The sequence below is a fragment of the Miniopterus schreibersii genome (genome assembly GCF_964146895.1).
Source record: "Miniopterus schreibersii genome assembly, chromosome: 14".
Classification (NCBI taxonomy): domain Eukaryota; kingdom Metazoa; phylum Chordata; class Mammalia; order Chiroptera; family Miniopteridae; genus Miniopterus; species Miniopterus schreibersii.
In genome coordinates this window covers 16725894-16750221 of record NC_138114.1, presented here as the reverse complement: position 1 = coordinate 16750221, position 24328 = coordinate 16725894, and the positions used below count along the sequence as shown (strand labels likewise).

Here is a 24328-nt window from a genome sequence, read left to right as displayed (position 1 = left end):
TTGAACTGTGGCAGGGGAAAATTCTGATACTTGCTTTATCTAGGTTTCTCCCACTCCAGTGAGGTAGACAAAACAGAAAAATAAGGATGTTTATTAAGGACATTTCTAGCCCACAGCTAGGGCTCATACTCAGCTCCATGAGCCACTGTCAGACCTCATCCCCATTCAATGTGAATGACATTAGGGAGGCCAGGCCACAGGTAGATCCCATTAATCCCACAGTAAGGAGTCCCTCCCATAGCCAGGTATAGCTACACTTTGGGGATGAAGAGGGAATTCATTTGATTAAAATGTTCCTCTACACCCTGCCTCTAATTCCTCCCCAGCTTCTAAGACCATGGGTCAAAGGTGGCTAGTACCATGATGTGGGATGTCAAGGGAAGCCCCTTTATTAGACCCCAGAGTTATGGGAAAGGGATGCCCTTCCCTTCTCAGCCATCCCAGGCCTGGGGGCCACTGAGGTAGAAGGGGGAAGGGCCAGGCAACTCAAATCCCCCTTATGGGCCCTGCTCTGGGCTTGCCCCTTAGGAAAATGGGCTTTTTTGCTGGTACATAGGCTGGGATGTCATCCCAGACTGGAATGCTGCAGTTCTTCCCGAAGCCATGAGGGCACTGGCTGTCCAAGCCGGCTCAGGAGCTTCGACAGCTCCAAATTGTGGTTCCGAAAAAAATCCGTAAGAAAGAGTCGGGACTGAGGAGAAAAGTGAAGGCAGAAATGGTGAGGGGTGGGACAAAGAATCAGATCTTAGAGGTGGAGAGGGATAACCTGCCCCAGAATTTACTTACCTCAGTGTCCATATCTGGGTACCTCCGACCTTTGCTTTTGCCTAGACAGCGAGTCTTACCACCTTCAAGTCCCTGGCACCAAAATCCCTTACCTTCATCAAACCTGCTCAACAGGAAGAGGCGATTAGTAGGCAGGGAGAAAAGAAACCCAAGCCCTATAAATGTACACTACCTCTCCCAGCCCACAGGGACAACTGCCTCTCCTTGAGAGACAGGGTACACTCATGTCTCTTCCAAATGGACATGGCCAACCTGCTTCCCCATTTCCCCCCCATCCTCCTCTCCTGGGTCATGCTCTCCCACCTGAGGGTCCGTGTGTAGTTCAGAAAGGGTGTGATACCCAGGAACTTTTGGATGCTCTCCATTGAAACAGCTGGGTTGGTACGCAGCTCTTCCCCATCCATAATCAGCAACTAGGGACAGGGATGTGGTTACTGCTGTATTTCTTAGAAGCCTCTGGGCTGAAGGGAAGAGGAGGGGGACCCCAATGAGGGCTATTAGGGGACTGTACCTGTCCAGAGGGGTAGTAAGTCAGCCAGCGTTGGAGATGGGTAGAATAGTAGCCAGGGACAAGACAGCGGTTTTGCAAGGAGCGAAGTGCCAGAGGGGCCTGGGAGGAGGCTGAAATCACCTGGTAGAAGGTATAGTTCAGAGCAGCTGGGTCTCCATGTGCTCGCTGGTGCTGAAGGACAGGAATAGGAAGAGAAGGGATTGGTGACTTGACAATTATTCTGTCCTGCTCTTGGTCTAGTGAACAGATAGCATAGACACCCTTCCCCAAGGCACCAGTTTAATTTCCCTACTCTTACTCCTCTCTGTCTCTCTACCAGTCATCACCTCGCTCCTTCAAGCCCTAATGTGTCCCTAGCTTCAGGCTCACCTGGTACCAGGAGTAGGCCCTGTCAGCAGGGTTGGTGAGCACAGTGATGATCTTGGCTCGTGGTAGGAGGGCAGCCCCCCGCCGTGGTACAACTTCTGAGTCAAAGTAGGTGGCACTTTTTTCAAATAGGAAGTCAGTGCTCGCATTGGAAGGAACAGGGAAGAAGTCCATGTACCTAGGAAGTAGCAAAGGAAAGAGGCAAAATGAAAGGGCCAGGTGTCTGTACAGGGGAAGCTGGAATAGGGTATTTTGGGGGTAGGGAGTGGTCCTCTGAGAAGCATTCCAAGCGGTCCCACTCTCACCAGTCAATGCCCTTATGGTAATTAGGGCCATTGAAGAACTGAATCTCCTCAAAGGTGCTGGGGCTAGGGAAGCTGCTGGTCACAGCTGGGTGCAGGCTCAGGAAGAAGTGAATAGCTGTGGTCCCTAAACAGGAAAGAAAGTCCAGGCCATTGTGGGAGAGAAGCCAGCTCAACAACATGAGCTTGAAGGAGGTGAGAAAATAACCACTCTGGTTAGTAAAATCCCCTTTGGCAAAACTAGAACGAGAGAAGGAAAGTCTGAGGCCCAGGGAAGGGTTAAAATAGTGGTTCTCAGCCTTGACTACATCAGAATCACTTTGGATCTTTTAAAACAAGAATTCTACAGATGATTCTGATATACAATCAAGGTTAAGAATCACTGTCTCAAGAGACTGGATTAATGTGAGTGGGTATGAGAAGGGAGTTCCTTGGCCAAAGCATCCTTTAGCTTTAAGGCAGGGGAAGAGAAGTTGGCTAAGGATGATTCACCTGTCTTCTGGGGTCCCACAATGAGGAACTTGGGAAGCCGATCACAGGTTTTCTCCTTGGACCAGATATCTTTGTGCCTCTTGTCATCACAGGGGTTCTGAAGGTGAGGCCAAGAATCAGATGAGTCCTAATCTCCTCTTCAATCCCCGCCCCCATCACGTCTCTGGTCAGCCCGAGCCCCACCCGTACCTGCCAAAGGGGGCTTCGCTCTTGAGGGAAGAGTTCAAAGTACTTTCGTGCAAGAGGGACAGGAGGAAGGGTCTGGAGGCGCAGCCGAGTCCAGCACTGGAGGAAGCGCACCAGGCTCTCAAAGGTGTACAGGCCCAGTCGATCATTTCCGTAATTGGACAGATGGGTCATAAATACGCTGATCTGCAAGGGGATGCCTGCATGTCAGAGTCGGAGAGCCTACCCGCCTCAGAATCAGGCTTGGTGAGCCAAGGTCCCAGCCTGCAAACACTTTGGCTCTCCAATCTTCTAGCCCTTCCTCTTGGCACCTTACCGGATTAAGCAGCACTGTCAGAAAGAGCTCTCCGCCTCGGATGCTCCGGTCTAGTTCACGAGAGCCTCCTGGATACTCATTATAGAAGATTGTGTGAGTGAAGAGGCCACATGTCTGCCGTGGCAGCACCTGGAGGGAAAAGAAGCAACAGGGATAGATGAGATTTGAAAGGCAGCCTGGCCGGGCGTGGCTCAGCGGTTGAGCATCCACCTAGGATTCAGGCAATTCAGGGTTCAATTCCCGGTCAGGGCACATGCCCGGGTTGTAGGCTCGATCAATGACTCTCTCATCATTGATGTTTCTATCTCTCTCTCTCCCTCGCCTTTCCTCCCTCTGAAATCAATAAAGATATATTTTTTTTTTTGAAAAAAAAGAAAGGTAAACTGAGGCATAATAAATAAAGGACAGAAGTCCTGAGGCATTAGGATTCTCTGGGTTTGTGGAGGACTCAGTCTGGAGTTACAGCAATAAAACCCTTACTATGTGCATTAGGACTTTACACCCTTCTACGCCCTATTATGTGGATGAACTGGACTGGCACTTGACAAGACACAGATCAACACAGCCTGGAGGCTGTCAAAACGTGGGGGTTCAATTCAAGTTTGTATTGGCAGTCCCTCACCATAATGCCATTGTGAATGAAGCCACGGCGGTAGCGGGCAGGGCGGAGATGGGGATACTCCTCAGTGCTGGTCACCTGGATGCCCCACACAGATTTCCAGGCTTCATAGAGCTGAGTGTGCACGGGGTACACGCCCGAGTGATGAGGGGCCACAGCATACCCCAGATCCGTGGGAATCCCATGCTCCTGGGAATGGCATAGACTCTCACCAGGACCTGGTGAGGTTTGGGGAATAGAGGGTAAAGAGGGTGGGGATGCCCCCAGAGGAAGAAAAATGGAAAGGGCAGGGAAAGGATGCCCCATGAGGGGAAGGTTGAAAAGGAAGCATTATCTCTGGGGAAAAGTATGGGGAAGAAATCCAAGGGCCTCACCAAAGCAAACTGCTTGTTGAGCCTCATTTGGTCGGCCAGCACAGAGCGATTGTGGAACAGGTGGGGCTGCATGTGGCTCCACATGTGGGGGAACCACCAGAACTCCCTGCGGTGCTTCAGCAGCATGTCGTCCCCTGCGTCCTCCTCCTCTGTCCCTGTGACCGCACACTGACCACTGAACACAGCCAGTTAGGCCCTGTGCCCTCCTTTGTTCTGTAACACTGACCACCTTCCATCCTCGGGACACCTGCCCATCTAAGATGGCTATCTGCCTCCCTGCCAACTTGCCCTCTGCCATCCGTGCTAACCGAAATTCATACCCATCACTAGCTCCTCACAGCACTCTGACCCCAAATCCTGCCCCTTTTCCCCAACTTGTCTACCTAGGAACACAGGACAGTTAACAAACAGACCAAACTAAGATTGATATGCTGAAGGAGCTGGGGAATAAGCTCACCAGTATGATAGAACTTGCCCGAGAAGCCCAAGTTGAAGGTGAAGTTGGGGACTAAGGTCCTGAGTTTGTTCTGGGTGGTCAACAGAGCCTGGGAAGAGTAGCCAGGGACACAAGAAATCAGAAGACAGCAAACAGAGCAGGAGAAAAATCAGTGTTCTTCCTACCTGGCAAGGGCAGTGAGTATACCTATGGCAAGCTTAAAATCAAGGGAGTCAAACTCTAAGGAAAAAGACTGACCTCAACATCAGCCACCTTCATGCGGGTACCTTCCTTGCCCACAAAGATGTCATCAATGTCTACCAAGATGTAGCGGTCAAGGTCCAGGCAAAGGCGCTTGCCAGTGAGGTACGCAACAGCATCAACAAAAACAAGTTTGTGGAGCCAGAAGGAAAGGCCATGGCCAAAGAGCACCCGCTGGATGCCATCGTGAAGCCCCAGGTCCTGTACCACAGTGGGAAGCCGTGCCCGGCGAGGCACCAGTCCGGGCACAGGGGGCTCAGCTGACTGCAGGCTGGCAAGAAGCACTGGTTCATATGTGCTATGATTGGATTGAAAGATGGTCCAGTCATCACCAGGCAATGGCCCAGGCTCCAGGCGGCTGGGGCGTGTGAGATGCAGTAGGGGAGCAGAAGGATTCACTTGGTAGTCCCGGAGCCCCAAGTTTGAGTATAGAAAAAGGGGAAAGCCCTTGAGTTGGGCACTCAGTAGGCTATGCTCATGGGCTCGGAAAAAGCCAATGATGCCCACACCATACTCCACACAGTACCGGTCTAGCAGTTCCCGACTCCAGGCATCCAGGTTGACGTACTTGAGAAGGTTCTCATAAATAACCAAGACATAGCGGCCACGGGTATGATCGGTCAGTGTGGGCATGTCCCCTCGGCCAGGTGCCAGCTCAGTGCTGTAACGAAAACGACTAGACTCCAAGATGGCCACAATCTCCTGCCCCAGCTGTGAGTATGCGCTCTCCACGAACACAAGGACCACAGGTTCTGTTCGAGCTGTCTCTGGAGGCCTGGGAGGCCGAGGTGGGACTGGAGGCCGTACAGGTCCAGGGCCAGCTGCCCCACCACTGCTGCAGTCTCCCAAGGGCAAGGGTAAGGGTTCCTTGGCCTTGGGGCTGGTGGATACGTAGTAAGCCAGGAAGCCCATGGAGCCCAGGCTGAAAGCAATTAGCAACAGTATGAGGCGATGCAGTTCCAGCTGTCGAGCTGGGCGTACCACCTTCCACAGCTTGAGCATGGCGGGGGAGGGGAGGCAGGGATGGGGACGGCCTCACGGGATGGGAGGTAGGAGTTGTATAGGCTAGGGCTCTCTTGGGAGGGTGGGTGGGTAGGAAAACAGGGGAAAGGGATCCCCTCAGGGTCAGTTCCCTGAAGAGGTGAAGGCAAGTTCCCTTAGTGTAGGGTAGGGGAGGTAGAAGGGGCGATAGGGGACAACTGGACAGAGTCCATTGGTGTCAGGTCACCATGGCCCCCTGGCCCATAGCTTCAGGATGCAAATCTAGCCAGGCTCCACCCTTGGTCCTGCTTGAGCTCCTCACATCAGAGGTCAGCAAAGTTCACAATTTCTGCCCTTCCTATCTGTAAGACAGAAAAATTGATGGATTATTTCTCCCTTTGAAACCGTGTCATTAATCCATTACCCTCTTCACCCCATTTCTCTTACCTTCTACTCAGGATGATTTGTTCTCAAAAAAAAAAAAAAAAAAAAAGGCTCCTGTAGAACAGCATAATCTGAGTCTCATACCTTAGCTTCAGAAGTTGTTCCCCTTCTTAGACTACTGTCTAAATTCTCCTCCTTGAGCTAAGCTCAGAGCTGGAGCAGTATATTCAAGGTCAAACAGCCCAGGAAACCGAAAAGTAACCTGCTCTGAAAGGAGCTCCTAGCCCATGACCAAGCAGTTGGCCAACCAGCAGGAGCTCTGGTCTTGCAAGGAGGGGACAGAAAGCCCCAAAAGTCCCGTGCTCCAACGAAATATCAGATAAGAGGAAACTCATGAGTCTGTTAATCTTCTTCATCGATCAAACTCAACAGCACAGGCTAACAGCATTAACAAACTTGCAGTCAGGTGGGCACTATGGTGGGGAATTCAAGAGGAAAGAGAAATGGTACCAGCTAATCATTCTATTAGCCTCCAAACCCAGAAACTGGGGACTCTCCTTTCCATCACTTGTGAAAAGTTACTCATCCTCAGCCTTTCAGCCCACCTGTGCCAGTGTTAGCAGAGATGACAAAAATGTAGACCCAGAGTGGGCCACATCACTGGGACCTAAGAGAAGCCAGAAGGCAGAGTCCATTCCAATTCTCCTTCCTAAATTAGCCCAGGTGGTACTATACCCTCATCCATGAACAGCTCAGAAGGAAGTCCTCAGCTAGCCTGGAGAGAGATGAGGGATTGAGTCCTGTTATAAAAACAGAAAACTGAGTGGGGCTGGATGACAGAAACAAGTCACATCCAACCAACAAGAGAGGAGGAGGTCAGTGTGACTGGAAAAATTTTAAGGAGACCTAATTTTTGAGATTTTTTTCTTAAACAGAGTGACGCTTCTAGAAGCTCCATCGTCACTCTCCCCATCTTAGCTACTCACTAGTAAGGTCAGTGGCTGGCAATTCCTCTCTGCCACCCACTCCCAGACATATACATCTCAGAGGAATTAGGCAGAGACAGGGTCTTTCAGAATTGAGAGAGATGACTTCAGAATAGTTCAGCTTTGGCCTGGGTAAAACCGACATGAAAAGAGAACTGGGAGAGAATCAAAAGGTGACACAAGCCCTGCCTGGTTTGGCTCAGTGGTTAGAGCGTCAGCCTGCAGACTGAAGGGTCCCAGGTTCAATTCCAACCAAGGGCAGGTGCCTCGGTTTCGGGCTCTGATCCCTGGCCCCAGTCAGGGCTTGTGAGAGAGGCAACCAGTTGATCTCACAATGATGACTCCTCCCCTCCCTTTCCATTTTTATCTGAAAAGCAATGGAAAAAATATCCTCTGGTGACGATTTAAAAAAACAAACAAACAAGGGTGATAGGAAGGGGTGAATTCTAAGAATCAGAGGAAGCTGGAGAAAATACAGTAGTGGGAAGTCACTAAGGGGAAGTGGATACTTGGGGTGAATTAAGTGTAATAGTTAACATTTAATTTATTGAGAGCTTACTCTCTGCCAGACATCCTTCTAAGAGCTTCCCATATATTTAATGCTCACACCAGCCCTAAGAGGTAGGTAAGAGGTAGAGACTATTATTATTCCCATTTTAGAGATGAGTAATTTGAGGTTCAGAGAAGCTTAGTAACTTGCCCGGGATCACACAGCTCAGTCAGTGGAGAAACTGGGATTCAAAGTCAGGCTCGTCAAGCTCCATAGCCCGTGCTCTTAACCACTGCATTTTAGCTCCATACCTAGAAGAAACAGCAGTATTTAGGGCGGGGGTGCCAAGGGAGCTACTGGGGTAGGGTGTGGTGTGGGATGATGCATATGGAAGCAGGAACACGGGGTGAGGGGGTGCTGTCCGTGTGCAGCAGTGGGAGGTTTCTGAGGGTAAAACCTAAGGGGTCAGCCGTCCAGGCCTGTGCTGCGAGAGCGCAACAGTGACAGGGCCTGGGCAAGGCGGGGGTGTGGGCCCCGCGCTGGGAGACGAGGAGACGCTGGGGGAGGAGGGGTGCCGAGTGGCGACACGGGCTTGGGGGGCTGGCACGTCGGGCCACGGATGGAGGCGCCCTGCTGGGGGGGGCATGGGGTCACGGGTGGCTGAGAGGGGAGCACGGGACGCGGAGCACTGGAGGGGAAGGGGCCAGGGGCGCGCTGAGGGAGGCCCGGCTGCAGCGGGGCGGGCGCCGGGCTGGGAGAGCCCCGAGCGGAGGAGGCGCGCGTACTGCGGGCGCCGGGGGCAGCGGAGCCGCTCCGAGGGAGGCGGGTGGAAGGGACGCGGCGAGGGGCGCGCAGGGCCGCGCGGGACGCCCCCGTGGGTGGTTCTCGGGCTAACAGAGGGGAAGCCGTGCGGGGGGAAGCGCGGGCGACCGAGTGCGGGGGTATCCTCAAGGGCAGCTCACCCGGCCGGCGGGGCGGCGTCCCCGCTGTCCCCGGGCTCCGCCGCGTCCCGGGGCCGCCCGGCTTCCCAGCTCTCGGGGCCTCGGGCCGCGTCGCGGCGGCTCCGCCATCTCCGAGCGAACGCTCCGCAGCAGCCGGGCCCAACCACCGCTCCCACCGGGGGGAGGCGGCGCGCTGCGCTCGCGGTGCCGCCCGGGTCCCCGCCGCCGCCGGGCCGGGCAGCCGCGCGCCGAGGTGCCGGGCAGCCCCACGGCCCTCTGCAGTGACCAGCCGAGCCTCGGCCTCCGCGCCCGCGGGCCGCGCGCCCCACCCGCAGAGGGGCACCCCTCCTCCCTGCAGCTTGGCACAGTCTGCCGAGCGCCCGGCGCCTCCGCTCCCCGGGAAGGGCCCGTCCACTCAGCCTGCGGAGGGGGAGCCGGGCCGGCCCATGAGAGGCGGAGGGGGGCGGGCAGGGGGGGCCCGGCGCGGGCGGGGCCGGGGGCGGGGCGAGGCCCGAGCCCACCAGCTGAGGGCCCGAATCCTTCCTCCCCACCCCAAACTCGCCTGGCCTGCCGGGTGCGCCGGGTGGAGGCTGGTGAGTTTATGAAGTTTTATTCCAAAATGGGCCCAAAGGGAGTGGGGGAAGGTACAGCTCTTCATCTGAAGCCGTGTAACCCAGGTTGCTAAAATCTAAGCCTCTGGCCATAAGTCTCCAACAGCAGTAACACAATGGACGGTTTAAAGGTTATTTTATTAAATATCTTCAGTTCAAGGTTTCATTGTAACAAAGCTATGAAGGGTCTACCAACATTCAGAACAAACACTAACTATTTTTAAATTATTTCTATGTCATCATGCAAAAATTCTGCATCAAATGCCTTCCATTTCCTGTTTAAAAGGTGATTTTTTTAATAGTCTATTGTCTATAGATGCTGACATTAGCCCCAGAAGAGGAGTAAGAATGCTAAGAAGTGGGGCTGGAGCAGCCACATGAAGCTATGGGTCTTAATGAACTCTAAGACCATTTGTCTTCAAGCCAGCAAAACCAAACCCCGTGGTGAAGGTGTCTGCGTGCTGGTACTGCAGGCTGCAGGGCAGGAAAGGGCTAGGGCCCAGGGGCTGGGGCATGCATGAGGTGCTCCGAGGAGCCTGGCTAAATCCAAGCACCAGCACCTGTGAGTTTGCTCTCTTCTCAGGTGGCTCCAAGGTAAATCTGTAGCTTTGCCTCCTGCAGGTAGTCCAGGCAGCTGGGGTCTACCCACCTCTCCCCCCAATAGTGCAAATAATTGCGCAGACAAGTTTGCACAGTTGTTTTGGGGAAACCAAGGCCATGACCAATTGCTCCTCCATTATCTTCTCTGCTATCTGCTTAGAGTATAGATCTTTCCCTCCTGGAATGGAACTCCTTGAGCACAGAGAGGGACAATGAATGTAAGTAGGAGTCTTGGTTCTGGACACCTCTTTTGGGTACATGCAGTTGTTGGTGGTGGGGGTGATGCCCATGCAGATTGTCCAGCAGTAAGTCTATACTTCAGTTGGTCAGTAAAGAGACCTCTTAAAGAGGACACCTCTTCTTCTTGCCAAAGCCGTCGGGTCAAAGACAGGAAAAGAGATGGACGTGCAGCAAGGGAATAGTAAGAGGGGGGGCAGCCCTCAGGGCAGCCTGAATGCATAGAGACAACCATCAGCTCAATCCCACTGCCTCACTCCTCCCACCCCACTGGGGCACTTGGCAGAAGGCCCAGGCCCAGATGAGGGTGAGCACGGGGACCACCACCGTGAAGAGGCAAGACAAAGATGGTCCAACTCGGCACAGAAACAAAACTGCCAAAGGCAGCAAAGGGAGCCCTGACTAGGGTCTGGCTCTCTCCTTGCTAAGTTATAAGAAAACAAACACGAAGCAAAGCGCAACCCTTTCCCCTTCCCCACTGCAGGGATTGGGCCTCAATATCAGGGCCCACGTGCATTGTGCATCCTATAGAAATGGATGAGTAAGTGAGTACATGTCAGACTAACACGAGGTTTCTCATCGGCTTCGTAGCGGACACACTTCTGCAGCACCAATTCTCTTCCCTTCTACACTAAATGGAACAGTACAGCAACATCCGGGCCCTTAGTCCTGAGGCCACTGCTTCTCAGCTGCCTCCACAGCAGGCTGGGAGCTGTGCGTTCTCTCCCAAGTAGGTCTGATGACCACGATGTTCTCAGCAGCCTCATTCTAGGTGCCTATGCAAATTCTGAAGAAGTCCATTCCTAGACCTGGGGCAGGCAGGCCACCTCAGGGGCTGTAATCACATCACGACCCCCAAAGTTTTGTCAGAGTTCTTGCCTGGTCTCCTAAGTCCACGGAGGCCAGAGGCCAAGCTCACCTCTTCAGGGCTGGTGAGTGAGCCCGCTGCTCATGCCAGGATGGGCATCACACAAACTCCTGCCTTCTTGCCAGCCCAAGGGCTATTGGTGGTTTTAAAACGCATCATGGTATGGATTCCATTTTTTTTAAAACAATCTTTTTTTTCTTTTTTTTTCCTTAAATGTAAAAAACACCTCAGTACAGCAGAGACAGACACGAAGGGCGGGCGGGAGGGCTGCATGCAGGGGCGTGCATTGGCTGCTGCCGCTTTGTAATTTAATTGTTTTAAACCTCAAACGAACAGGACTGCCGCTGTCACTCAGGCCCTCCAGAGCCACTGGCTGCAAAGGTTCGACCTCCAGCTGGGATCTCCTAATGCCCCTGTCAAACAGGATAGACACGGTAACAGAACAGAGGACAATAAACACACAGATGAGTTCTTGGAACTTACACTATACACGTGACCAAGTCTGCCTGAGAAGGTGGAGGGTGGGGGAGAAGCTAGTATTTAAATATAACATTGCCTCACATTTGCAGAGCACTGACTAAATGCTTTACTTGTAAGTATCTATTTACAGCTTAATGAGATAGGCACCACTCTTTCCCTCTTTTGACAGCTAAGGAAACCGAGGCTTAGGGAAAGGAAATAACCTATCCAAGATCACCCAATTTGGGGTCCTGGAGCTAGACCCAAGTCTGTCTTGATTTAAGAGCATAACTTGTTACAACCACACTGTCTAGTCCTTGCCATTCCTCTGGGGTGGCCCATATCTCCTCCCCCAATGCTAACTCTCAACCACCTCTTCCTCCTCTGACCCCACCTGTCCCAGCCCCTCCCCACCCCCCCACCAGGTGCACCTGTGGCTGAGCTCACTGCAGCGGTGCGGCAGGGGCCCCTGAGCAGTGATAGTGGACATTGAGCCACTTGCCATCCCGGCGGTGCCAGACCCGGGTCTCCTCCGACTGGCTGGTGCGAGGCCGACCCTGCCCATCGATGTACTGGGTGAGGCGGATGTAGGCGATGCAAGCTGCGTCCTCTCCGATCACATGGACGTGTGGGTTCAGGATGGTGGTGTGAATGGGCTTGCTGTTCTTGGACAGGACTGCAGGGGACAGGGCAGGGTGGGGGAGGTAGGAGGGCGTCAGGCCTGGGCACTGACATTTCCTCCCAGCCTGCACTTCCAGGTCTCACCCTCTCTCCAAGTCCCCCACACACCTTCCAGAGGCCAGGAAACCTCATCACATTAGCCTCAGTTATCCAAAAGAGGAAGGTGGGGAACAATGATAACAGCAGCTACTATGTTAACCGGACATTGTGCTGGGGGTTCTACATGCATGAGCCGTATTCCTTGGTTGATATTATTTTCTTCATTCTAAGACAAGGAGACAGGCTCAAAGAGGTTAAGGAAGTTCCCCAAGTCATGTAACATTTGAGCTCAGGACCATCTTACTCTTATCTAAAGCCTATGATCTTTCTACTCTACTAGGCTAATGTTCAGATTTCATAAGGGTTGGCCTGTCCCCAATTAGGGCTGTAGAGCAAAGTCAAGAACTTAAAATATTCAAAATTGATTTGTGATAAAACAAACAAACAAACAAAAACCCCCCAGAGGGTCCAAAGTCCAAATCGAATCATCAAAGTACCAAGCTCAGGATATTCCCAGGATCCTCTGGGGGAAAGCCAAAAGATTGCCATTATCAGCAAACACTGTGAATTGTTGCTTTTATTGAGATTCACATCTTAGTTCAATTCAAATGTTAGATAGGGGCTACATGAAACCTTCCCTCAAGCTTCTATAAACTCTGGAATTGCTTCTGGCTAATAGAATTACTTAGATAGTCTAGGGCTTACATCTGCAGCTGAGACATGGAGAGGATGGTAGGTAGTAGAGAAAACAGTGACAAAATCAAATTCAAGGCAAGATGGGGAAGACCCAGGATAAAGTGGGAAGGAAAAGAAAATATGAGGAAGAAGGATCTTAGAGTGGAGAGAAAGATGGGAGGAGGTGAATATTCAGCTTCTTATCTCGGGACCTCTACAAACTGTCCAGTGCCCAACTCCCAGCCAGGACTCCTGTCTCCCTCGATATTCAGGAAGACCCTGGCCACAACGTCCAGTCTCACAAGTCACCAACAGTGCCCTGTTACTTGCTTGTCTTGGCTTTAATGTTTTCTATTGTGACATGGGCAGACACAGCATTATCACTTGCTGAGATCATCTCAACCTCATCTCAAATGGTTTCCAATCATCTTGAAACGAGATGAGGTTTGCCCTGGCTGGTGTGGCTCAGTTGGTTGGAGCGTTGTTCCATGCACCGGAAGGTGGTGGGTTCAGTCCCCGGTTAGGGCACGTATGGCAGGCAACCGAGAAATGTTTCTCTCTCACATTGATGTTTCTCTCTCCTCTCTCTCAAAAAAAGAAGAAAAAAAAGAGGCGAGGCTTAAAGGAACAGAGTGACCCTGATTGTGGCGACCAGCACCGCCATGAGGCAGCTGCGGGATGAAGGGGCAGCGGGGTTCTGGAGCAGGGCCTTCAAAGGTGCCATTTACGGCCATTCTCAGGGCACAAAGAAGCAAGCACATGACCAGGTCAAATAAGAGAAAAGTGAGCAACTGCGAAGAAGAGGGTGAGCAAGGACAGAGGCAGCGGGGTGAGGGGCAGGCAGGAGTATATCAGCAGCACGAACCCACTCACGATTCTCAAAGTAAAACTTATGGAAATCCATTCCCTCTACGAGGTTACCAAGGGCTTCAGGCTCAAAGGAAGTGAGGCCTGGATCACAAATCTTCCTGCAGAAAAAAACAAAAAACCCAGCTTGTCAGCCTTCTAAGGGAATTACTTGTCTTCCTCGTCAGTGGTGTCTGTCCTGCAGCACGTTGGCCGTGAGCTGGGCCAGACTAGATGGCTTAGATCTTCGGGGTACTCCTGCTAAGCCTCTTAGCTCTGCCCTTTCAGCCCACCACCAGCACACCACAGGAGGCCTCAGTCATAGGGAATCTACCTGAAAGGGCTCCCAACCTAGCGGCCCCATGTTTCACTCACACGCTGTGCCCAAGGCCCAGCCTTCCCTTTTCCCAGGGTCCTAGCTGCTTTGGGGGAGGAGGGAAAGGCCTTGAGAAACTTGAGCCTCAATGAATTGGGTCTGTACTCACGTGTAGGCCTCAAAATCTCCATTGTTGATGGCCTCAATCAGTTGTTCTGTGATCTTAATGATCTCCTGTTTTCGCACTGTGGGGGGAAAAAAAAATCCAGCAATTTACCTGCGTGGGCCCTGGGAGCTCCTAAGTGGCGGAGAGCCCTCCCCAGTCCTTCAAGAATCCCGGGATCTCTTTGACAAAGACATTCCTCTTCTCTGTCTTTAAGGCCCTTTGCAGGAAGAGTGAGCCCACCCTTCTCTCCATCCCTCCTCTGTTGTCTATAGAACTAACGACCCCCTCCTCCTGAAGCCCACCCATTAGATATGGTTCTCTGGCCTTTGTCTCCCTCTCCATCAACAACTAGGTTGCAGAAAATGTTCTAGTCTTTAACAGCTGAGGAGCTTGGCATATCATGAATACTCTGCCCAGAGTCTGCATCCCATCTCCAGCAGGTTCAGCTTCTCTGAGAAGCTTCTCCTGATAAGGCTGCTTCCATCACCTGCTTATGTCTCTCACCTGAAGGGGCTCAGTCAGGTCTCAGTTACCATGCTCCCCTCCCCCAGCCCTCACTCAGTGGTCCAGAACCTAGTCCCGGGCAATAGCCAGCTCAAGAGCAGAATTCAGCCAGGGATGAGGGCTCCCAAAGCACAAACAGAGCCCTAGGATGGATGTTTAATTCTCTTCAGCCTGCTCATCTCCTCCACAGGACTTTTCTGGGATAAAGGATCTTGGAACTATCAACACTTTTTGTAAACAGAGCCTCTCACCAGAAAGACAGCTTTGTTTACCCTGGACAAACCTTGAAAAAGCTCTAAATCTCATACCAGCTCTCATGCCAGGATGTGCCCCTCAGGAAAACCAAGACAAGGCACAGACTGACAGGCAGGCAGAGTTGGTGCCCTCAGAGCCTGCACCCATCCCAAGCCAAGGGACTACTGGTGACATCCTGTGCTCATGGACAGATCACTTACAGGGAACGTCACTACTAGCAGAGGGTGCTGCCAGTGTCACGGAGGGCTCAGACTGAGCTAACCCTGACCAGAACCCTATGCCGGCCCAGGCCACAAGCCTTTCCTCACAGGAGCGAGAGGCTGCAAGACAAATGCGAGCAATTAGAACAGCACAGCCCAGTGGCACAGCTAGACAAGGGCAGTGCAGCCAAAGGTACAGCCAGGACGGGGCCCCACAGCCATCAGCACCTTCAGGTGAGTAAGCGGTTAGGGGAACCAAGGAGCTCTATCCACTTTCTAGAGGCACACACACACACACACACACACACTCCCTCTCCATCCCCACCAGACCCGTCTGCAGGACCTGACTGGGGCCCTATGGGTGACAAGGATTGTGTATAGAAACTCTGAAAGGACAGATGGGAGGAGGAAAAGCAGCAGACAAAAGCATAATTTACACAGACACAACTAAAAATGTAAATACGAGCTATGGCTAACCCAGGAAGGCATCCCAGGAAGGCATCGTTTCAAGACACTCTACTACCTCGTTTACTTTTCATAACAATGCTGTGAGGTGGGGGCCATTTTATCCCCACTTTAAAGATTAGGAAACAAACTTCACACATTTTTGAAAGTAGGTTAGCTGGGATTCAAACTCAGGTCTGTCTCACCCAAGCCCCATGCTGAGCCTCAGGAAACACCAGATCCCAACGTGGTTGCTTGGCTATTGCGATTTCGCCATCACCCGGCTCCCACCACCTGGGACCTGACTTCTGACTTGGCCTTTCTTCTTGGCTCACTGCAGATCCCAAGACTTTCTACTCCTTCCCACCATGCGATGATGCTCTTCCACCCACTCTTGATGTCTTTGGGCCCTGGTCTCAGGGACCCCGGCCTGGTTGACAGCGCCTCCAATCAGCTCCCCCACCCAGCAGAGGCCGAGCTCCCGAAGCTTACTAAAAGGGACAGCTGAGCTGGGCTGCCAGCTCCGGGGGAAATCCCTGAGGGGCCTCAGGACGAGCCAGGGAATGGAAGCCAGGTTGTGCCTCCCTCACACTTACTGGCTGAGGAGCAGAGAGAAGGCTGGGGCTGCATGCCTGCAGAGGGGGCTGTTCTGTCCCGGGAGCTCCGTCCTTCAGGCACCGAGCTGCCATTCCCAGTGCGGAGCGGGGCAGCTAGCCAGCCAGGGCAGGGCAGGGCAAGGCAGAGCAGCCAAAACAAACAGAACAAGGCAGGTGAGCGAGCAAGCCGAACAGGACCCGAGCCCGTGGCACTGCAGAGCCGGGGCAAGGCGGCGCCTCGGGCTGCTGTGGACACTGGACCACATCCCACGCCGCCACCTCTGCCAGAGAGGCCTCCCAGCCAAGAGCCCCAGGAAAGTGCACAGACCTGGGCTTGTGGCTTCCAGAGGAGCCTTCACACAGCCTGTATGAGGGTCCCTGCTCCCAGAAAAGATGTTTTAGGGGGCTAAGCTACAAGGTCAAGAGCCCAGCAGTGAAGGAGCCGCACACTCTGCCAGCATCACCAGAACTAAACTGATCTGACCTTTATCCCAACAGCCTGGAGCTACTGCTCTTTACTGCCTTATACATTTATGCTATTTTCTGGGTTCTAAAAGGTTTGGTGTCCCTTACTACCCCTGGGCATGCTCTCTCAGCTCTGTCCTGCAACACTCCTCCATCTTTTCTGAAAGCCTGGCCTAAGGTCACTTACTGAGGCAAAGGAAACAATTCCAGGAGGCCAAACCAAAGAACAGGACAGAGATTCCCCGTGGTCTGGCCTGCCATGCCCTCCCACATCCCCTGGCACTTTGGCCAGGCCCAAGCCTAGGCTGGTGATCCTTAGAGCATCACTGGGACACAGCCAAATGTGCTTCATCTCCATTGTTCATGCCAGGGCTTTGTGAAGAGCATGACCAACTCAGCCCAATGTGCTGGGCCTGTTCCGGTTTTAAAACAGAAAATTCCACATCTTGGGAATCACCTCAGTCCTAGGGAAACTGAGACAATGGTCAGCCTACTAATATTTGTAGGCTCACCATATTTGTTGGCTACTTCTGCAGGGACTCATGGTGTCCCTGTTCTGGGATGTCACTTCATTATCTGCAACAGGAACAGTTCTCTGAGCCGCGGCCCTGGATAGGCTCAGGAAAAGCTCTAGTTTAGCTATTCCAGACTTGGGGTCAAAGAAGAGACACCTCTTGCCTAGCCCAGCCATGACAGACAGAGGCCTCACATCTTGGTCCACGGAAAGTAGCTTTATGCCAAGCCCTCTTCTGGAGTATAAGGAGCCACTGATCTCAGTTCTGGGGGCAGACAAGGCAGGTGCTCCACTGGAGCTGAAGTACCAAGGACACTGCTGGCGTCCCTTCCCCACCAAGGGCCAGCACCTACCTTTGAGGTCCTCATCTTCTGTGGTGGTGTTGCAGCTCTCTGTGGAGCCCTGTAGGCCGAAATGAACATGTTTTTAAATATTCAGGCCCTTAGAAAACCAAAGGAACCAAGCAGAACAAAAGCAGAGTATGTGCTTCTACAGGAGGCACAAGTAGGAATCATAGAAAGTTCTATTTCTACCCTTGCCATCTGACTCTTACAAAACTCAGAATTCCCAGACTCCCTCCCTAGTGTTCCCCAACTCAGTAAGTGGCACTGTCTGTGCCGTTACTTGGGCTAAAACCTAGAGTCATCTCCTAGGTGTGATTTTAGGTAGATTCTTCTCTTTTTCTCCTATCTCAATTATCCAATCTAAAATCAAACCTGTCAGTTCTACCTCCAAAACAAATCCCATCTTACCTCCTGTCTTCAGCCACAACCTGAGTCTAAGCTCCCGACACCTGGCGCCTGAACTACTACAATCACTTCCTGGCCTCCCTGCCTCCACACTTGCCCCCTATGACATGCATGGCCAGAGTGGTTTTTCAAGGAGTCCGTAAGACTCTATTACTCCCCTGCTGAGAACCTTCAACAGCTTCTTGTGGCTGCTGGAAAAAATGCAAACCCAAGTCCCAAACAGCAGGCCCTGCCCGCTTCTCCAACCCCACCCCCTCCTGCCGCCCCGGTCCCAACCCCTTGCTCTTCGGATCTCATCTCTGCTGGATTTCCCCCATCGTTTTCTTCCTTCCGGACGCACGCCAAGCCCCGCACGTGCAGTTCCCTGTCTAGGGCCCTCTGCCCGAGTTCACTGGCTGTCTTCCTCCTGTCTGTGGTTCAAATATCACCTCCTGAGGGAGGATCTTCCCTGACCCCGCAATTAAAGGCCCTGTTCACTCTTTCTTTACTTTGTACCATTTTCTCCATAGCACTTATCACAACTGGATTTTATCTTGGTTATTTGGTTTCGGTTTATTATCTGCCTCCCCCACACCCGTGGAGAGGGATTTTGTCTCGTGACTTCTGTAAACCAGAGGGATGGACGGTTTGTCTCAATACGTATTTGCTACTGGTGGTGGAAAGGAGATAAGATTATTGAGGGAATGAAGGTGAGACTAAGGAGAGTGCCCTAGGGTCTGATTATAATCTCGCTCTGTTTTTCTAGCTAACATTTATTCTCATTTAATCTTCACAAGCCGTGGAGGCAAATCCCATTACTATTATTCCCACTTTACAGATAAGGTAACGGGTGCAGAGCAGCAGTGTGTTGTCTGGTAGCCCAGGGCCAGGAGTCTAATCTAGGCCTGCCTTGACTGTAGAGCCGGAGCTCAGAATCATGAAGGACAGGATAACAAACAGCCTAGATTCTGCAAAGACCTTGGCCTCTGTGTACAGCCTGTAGGTTGCCATCTGCGGGGCCCCCAGAACCTGCAACCCAGCCCACCAGCTTCCTGCTGACACGGAAGGCAGGAGACAGGCTCAGGAGCCGCTCACCTTGATCCCATCGGTAGCGTTGTGCACCACGGTGGTTTGTGGCTCCTGTGAGAAAAGATGAAAATTACTGTCCTGACCTTGGGGATAAACTTACTGCTCTCCCCTGAGGGACCCCCACCCCTACCCCAGTACCCTTAGAGACCTTGATGATGACCACTGGGGCCTGCCCACCAGCCATTCTCACAGGACAAAATATCCTGATTTAACTGGGTCCTTGGTAGCTGGGAAGCCCCAGATAATTTAGGGGGCAGCACTGGCTGGTAAGAAAGAGAGGCCTGGCACTTAATGGAAGCAGGTATCAGGGAAGCTGAGAGAAAGAGGGCCTCTTTCCCTGATACCCACAGGTCAAGTACACTGGAGGAGCTAAGGGCTAAGGGCACAGGCTGGGCCCTGCCGACAGTGTTCATCAAGGGGTATTCAGGAAGCAAGGAGAGTGGACTGAGCTCTCCCAGAAAGACCCAGGGTGCCCCCTCAGCAAGCTGAGCCCAGGGAGCTGCCTGCTTCACCCACCTCTGCCTTCCCCAGAGCTCCTGTCCCTATATCACCATGTCAGGCAGCACGAGGGTCCACGGAAAGCAGGAGCAGCAGGCACAATTACCCTCCCCTCTTTCCTAGCCATCCCCCGGCTAGGAGGATGGGAGCTCTGAGAGCACAGTGCCCCTTAGACAAGCCCCGAGAGAACTCAGACAGCATGAGCAGCATGGGGCTCTCCAGAAACCCAGCGATCAGCACCATCCAGGGGTAGGGGACCCCAGCCCTTCTTCCTGTTCATAGCTTTTCAAAGGAAAGGCTGAGATCGATTTTATAAGGAGGTCTCCAAGAACTGATGTACAGGTCCCAAGAAAGCTCCTACTCTCTCCTTTTATAAGCAACCCACCTTCCCGGCTCCCGCAGCAGACCCACTGGGGGCTCAGCCGGAGGCTGGGAGGTTTAGCCGAGAGCCCTGATCCCTCTCCCCTCCCAACAGCGAAAGGAGCAGGAGCAGCAGTTCTGCCGTGCGGGAAGGAGCATGGTCAGGTGGGACCATGAGGGGAGAAGGGGCCTATGGGGCACAACACAAAGCAGCCTGATCTACAGGGATCGAGAAGGGAAAAGGGCCAAAGAGGCCTGGGAGGGAGGGCAAGAAGAGGAAGCGGGCAGGAGCAGGAGGCAGCCAGGGGCAGGGGCGGAGAAGCCGTAGTCAGGAGGTACCATGGCCGTCTGCAAGGGCGCGGGCTCTTGGACTGGGCTTACGAGACTGTTTTTGTTGTTGCTCTGTGGCTGAGACAAGAAAACAGATGGTTTAGTTCCTCTAGAGTCACCAAAGCAGCTCAGGTTCGACTCCCAGACCTCCCTTTGCCCCCTGGCCTGGCCTGGAGGAGCTAGGGCTGAGGTGGCCTCCATTACACTATGCGAATGGGAGCAATGGTTGGAGAGATGAACGAAGGAGGGAGTATTTGGAGGGGTCCAGAGACTTAGCTCTGGAAGCATCCTCAAAGTGGGACCAGCCCAAAGACTGTTTTAAAGCATCTCTCCAGAACTCTCTGCCTCAGCCAGATGCCATGTCACCGCACAATCATACTTTACCCAAAGAAATGCAGGATCTCCTTCTCCCTTCACAAGGGGAAAAGGAAGGTGGCTCATAAGAACACAGAACAAAATCCAGAAACGCTGGGTCTCCTACGTGTGGGCAGTCTCCTGCTGCCCCTTTAACCTGCCATCTGCATTTCCTTCCCTCAAAACACCACCTTAAAGCCTGATTTGAAAGTAAGAGGAACAAGAAGAGAAAGAAAACCTGGCCCAGAGGAAGGTGTCCAGAGAGGAAAGGGGTGGAATGTGGCTTTGCTTAGAATACGCGTCTACTGACCCCAGGGAGCAGAGACGGGAGCGTGCTGTTGGCCTTCCTGCCTGGTAAATCTTGGACTTGGTCAGTTGTCAGTGAGGGCAGAGCTCCAAAGAGGGGCAGGTGAATCCAGGTGGGGGCTGTGGCCACAGTCCCAGAACCCAGCCCCCAGGAAAGAGTAGGCTGACATGTAGGCCAACATTCCTAACAGCACAGACCATCAGGATATCTCCTTGTCTTTCAAAATGTTACACTGAGTGGCACAGCAAGAGAGGTTGGGGGGAGGATGGCAAGGAAGGAAGGAGGCCCATCTCGAGGGCAGGGAGTCGTATTGACACTCTCTGCCTCTTACGATCCCGTAACCAGTGGACTCAGTCTCACTGGGAGCCCAGTGGCGCTGGTGGCCACTGAGAAGCACCTGATGCCTGTGAGTTCTTCAAAAGGCACAGAGACAAATGCATGGCTACCATCTCTGCCCAAGGCACAAATGAGGACACACCTAGGAAGCTCTCCACGCTGATTTTTTTTTCTAGCCTGGAGGCCTTTTCTCCAGCCCCTTGGACCAGACCTGAAGCCATCCACCCTTAGCTTGCTGAGGCATCCCCTAACCCAGGGCTAGGCATGGAACCTCAAACCGGGAACCAAGTGCTACAAGACTCCACTGAGCTCTGCAGGCTGGAGAAGAGGGGTTCCAGGAGTAGTCAGGACATGCGTCTAAATGCCCGTGAGCTCCGCTCTCTTCCATTTCCACCAGGAAGGAGCAGAGCCCTCCTAGCTCAGCCGTTGACACTGACCTCCTGTGTGGGGCTGATTGCATAAGTTTGTCTTGCCTGCAAAGCCCAGCTGAGACAAAGACCCTGGCACGGTGTAAGGACTCCAGGGTGCTTGTAAAACCTGTCATATCTGTGGAGGGCTGGGATGTCACCCAGGTTGCTCCACCTCTGACTTTACTGGATCGTTTCATAATAATTCAGGATGCTGTGTTCCTCTTGATGCCATGTGTCCCATGAGAAAGAAGATGCGTTCCCGCCCTGGCCAGTGTAGCTCAGTTGGAGTGTCAACCTGTATACCAGAAGGTGGCGGGTTCGATTCCTGGTCAGGGCACATACCTACATTGCGGATTGATCCCTAGTCCGGACGCATGTGGGAGAAAACCGATGTTTCTCTCTCTCTCTCCCTTCCTCTCTCTGTGAAATCAATTAAAAACATGCCCTCAGGTAAGGATAAAAATAAGAATACAAAAATGCATTCCTGTTGTCTTTCAGCTGTTCCCCGAGGGCTGGGTGGGAAGGATAGAACACTGGGCTCTGCTAATGAGGACTTGCACGTGGGAAAAGGCCCCGAGAGGAGGCTCAGAGCCATGAGCCTTCAGCCAGCAGCTCTGCCCACCACACAGACTCCCACCAGCTGCCAGTCTGTAGGAAGTGGCTGTTCATGCCCCGGGAGCAGGGCCTCTCCTCCTGAGCAACACTGAGTGAGGGTCTCTCCCTGTGCTTGCCACCTGGCTCCGAGACCCTGCCAGCTTCACTTCCTGCCCTGGGCTGCTGGAGGCAGTCCAAGCTCTGCAGCAGGGGGTGCCATGCCACACATTCCAATGCCCACTTTTTAGGCCACTGGGGGACTTTGGGCAATGGCCCTCGCCTGGCAGGACAGGCCGCACCAGCCCGCACAGCACAGACATGCAGTGAGGATGAGTGAAGCACACGCACATGGCAGAATGGGTTTGCGTGGCTGGCAGGCGGCACAGGCAGCATGGAGTGGGCGGATGGGTGGGCAGGCAAGGCTCACCATTAGGTGCACGCTGGAACTCGACTTCCTTTTCTGGACACACCACAGCAAAAGGGAAAGAGAACAGGAAATAGGAGGTAAGAAGAGAAGCACAGAGACGCTGCAGGTTAGTGCACCAGCGTAGGCTCTGCCTCAGGAGAAAAGAGCAGAAGGAGAGCTGGAGTCCAGCACACAAGGCTCCAGAGCCTGGGAGAGAAGAACTCCTTTGCTGTCAGGTTCACAAACACAGATTTAGTATATTCAGAGATGTCTCAGCCTTGCTCAGAGAAAGCTTCTTGAGGAGATTAAGCCACAAGCCTGGGAGGGTAAGTAACATTTTGCTGCAAACTTATAGGTTTGGGCTAATAAAACTAGCTCACCTATAAGGTTAATTATTTTCTCTCATTACTAGGTCTGCCTGAAATTCAGGGTAGCAGCCACCAGGGAGATGACCAAAGATACTCTAGGCCATCCCCAGATTAATAACATTTGATTTCTGAACCTCGGCTTTTTTCGCTGCCCCCTCACCCTCACTCCGCCCAAACTGCTTTTGGATGAAGATGTTGAGCTTTTAAAAATTATCTGACAAACAAATTCTGGCCTCCCTTTCTTTATCAACCCTCACTTACACGATTTCAATGTTTTATGTCATTTTGCAATTAGTGGGAAATGGGAAAAGAGGAGTGCTGGTGATTAAAAGTCCAGTGATCACAAGGACACAGAGATGCAAACCACAGGGGATGCTGAAAGCAGTGATTTCTCGGCCTTAACCAGGTGCTCATGGACTTTATGTTCAGATGTGAAACAAGAGCATAAAAATAAAGACCACACGGAACACCGAAAGTACATTTCAGAAGACTGTGTCTGAAAAGTGAGAGGTAATTAAGAATTTTATAATTAGCTTGCTGGGAGACAGAAGTCCCCTTGGACCATGTCTGTCTGCTGTTTGACTACTGCATATAGTCATTTAACGATATCCAACAAGTACTTATTGAGGGCTGTTCCAGGCACAGTGAACATGTCAGATAAATGTTCCTTCCCTCAAGAGGCTGACACTCTATTTTGTTGTTGTCAAATGATCTTTAATGGAAACATTTTCTTAACCAGCTGGGCATTCACTGCACCACTGTTGATGTCATCTATGATGTCATGAGGGTGGTGGCTATCAACACTGCAGCCCACAGTCTGGGCAGTCGCCAGGATCTCTTTAATGGTTCCAGAGAGTTCTCTAAATAACTAAAGATCTGTGCCACAATCTCATCAAAGTGGTATTTCCACTGTGCTTAATGTTTTTGCTCCTTTCTGTCTCGTGGTGGTTCTCTGAGGGCTCTGATGATCAGGGCAGAGGCAGAAGGTACTAATTCAATCTGGGCCTGTCTGTTCTGAATGGCCAGTTTCACTATAACCCTCAGACCCTTCCAATCACTGGTTGCCCTTTTGGAGACAGACCCAGGGGGCCAATCTAGGGGGCCAGGACAGATGTGGCACTGACTCCCCCACTGGTGCACCTCAGGTATACATAATTTTGATTTTGTTGGGGTTCGAACTTCGGTGGCATGGTGGAGGCGGATGGTGTAGGATGAACCCACATTCGGGATAGCTGAACAAAGTTGCACCTAAGCTTCCTTCAAGCCGAAAGACCGGAAGACCCTTCGACTACATCAGATATGCTGACACTCTACTTTAGAACACATTTTGGGAATGTATTATATTAAAAAAAGAAGAGGGCCACAAGTATTTAAAAGAATGGTCCACAATTTAGAATTAGATCTAAAGAAAAAGAAAGCCTAAATATAATTAGGACCCTTCTGCATTAGCCTTTCATATATGCCCAAATATAATATGAGATTTTACTTTCAAAATCTTCTCTCAAAAAGAGTAGCCTTACATTCACACTTATTCCTCCCCTTTATGCAAGAAGAATGTTAACACTTTGAAGGAAGGAGGCCCACATCTTATTATCTTTGTAATCTCTGTGGTGTCCAGCAGAATGTCTTAAAGTCAGCATT

General features: G+C 52.2%; 2 protein-coding genes and 1 pseudogene across 43 annotated transcripts in view; all 3 read right to left on the bottom strand.

The window, feature by feature from the left end:
• Positions 1-75: 75 nt before the first annotated feature.
• Positions 76-8579, bottom strand: NDST2 (N-deacetylase and N-sulfotransferase 2). 3 transcript variants are annotated; one of them, XM_081158143.1, is made up of 15 exons: positions 8453-8579; positions 7701-7801; positions 4647-5992; positions 4410-4497; positions 3953-4107; positions 3582-3767; positions 2960-3088; positions 2647-2829; positions 2458-2554; positions 1969-2092; positions 1667-1841; positions 1298-1468; positions 1090-1199; positions 787-889; positions 76-691 (listed from the first exon to the last, which is right to left on the bottom strand). In XM_081158143.1, exons 3-15 carry the CDS (start codon positions 5649-5651, stop codon positions 566-568), a joined length of 2652 nt encoding a protein of 883 aa, XP_081014269.1. In that variant the 5' UTR covers positions 5652-5992; positions 7701-7801; positions 8453-8579; the 3' UTR covers positions 76-565. The 3 variants fall into 3 exon arrangements, with proteins under 3 accessions (XP_081014269.1, XP_081014270.1, XP_081014271.1); XM_081158144.1 differs by lacking the exons at positions 7701-7801; positions 8453-8579 and having other exon boundaries at positions 1127-1199; positions 4647-5984; XM_081158145.1 differs by lacking the exons at positions 76-691; positions 787-889; positions 7701-7801; positions 8453-8579 and having other exon boundaries at positions 1164-1247; positions 1418-1468; positions 4647-5984.
• Positions 8580-9161: 582 nt separating this feature from the next.
• Positions 9162-24328, bottom strand: part of CAMK2G (calcium/calmodulin dependent protein kinase II gamma) — a 55503-nt gene continuing 40336 nt past the window's right edge. For 5 of the 39 annotated variants that reach the window (XM_081157480.1, XM_081157473.1, XM_081157487.1 and 2 more), the window contains 7 exons: positions 22341-22373; positions 18731-18775; positions 17261-17309; positions 13933-14008; positions 13475-13569; positions 11638-11882; positions 9162-11160 (listed from right to left, as the gene is read on the bottom strand). In XM_081157480.1, coding sequence (XP_081013606.1) covers positions 11650-11882; positions 13475-13569; positions 13933-14008; positions 17261-17309; positions 18731-18775; positions 22341-22373 — 531 coding nt within the window. In that variant the 3' untranslated portion in view covers positions 9162-11160; positions 11638-11649. Of the gene's footprint in view, positions 11161-11637; positions 11883-13474; positions 13570-13932; positions 14009-15928; positions 16043-17260; positions 17310-18730; positions 18776-19921; positions 19991-22340; positions 22374-24328 lie in introns of all 39 variants that reach the window. The other 34 variants (XM_081157492.1, XM_081157478.1, XM_081157460.1 and 31 more) reach the window with 13 other exon arrangements.
• Positions 23419-23877, bottom strand: LOC308566771 (large ribosomal subunit protein uL11 pseudogene; annotated as a pseudogene). Its single transcript has one exon. The product of its transcript is annotated as a large ribosomal subunit protein uL11 pseudogene (transcript).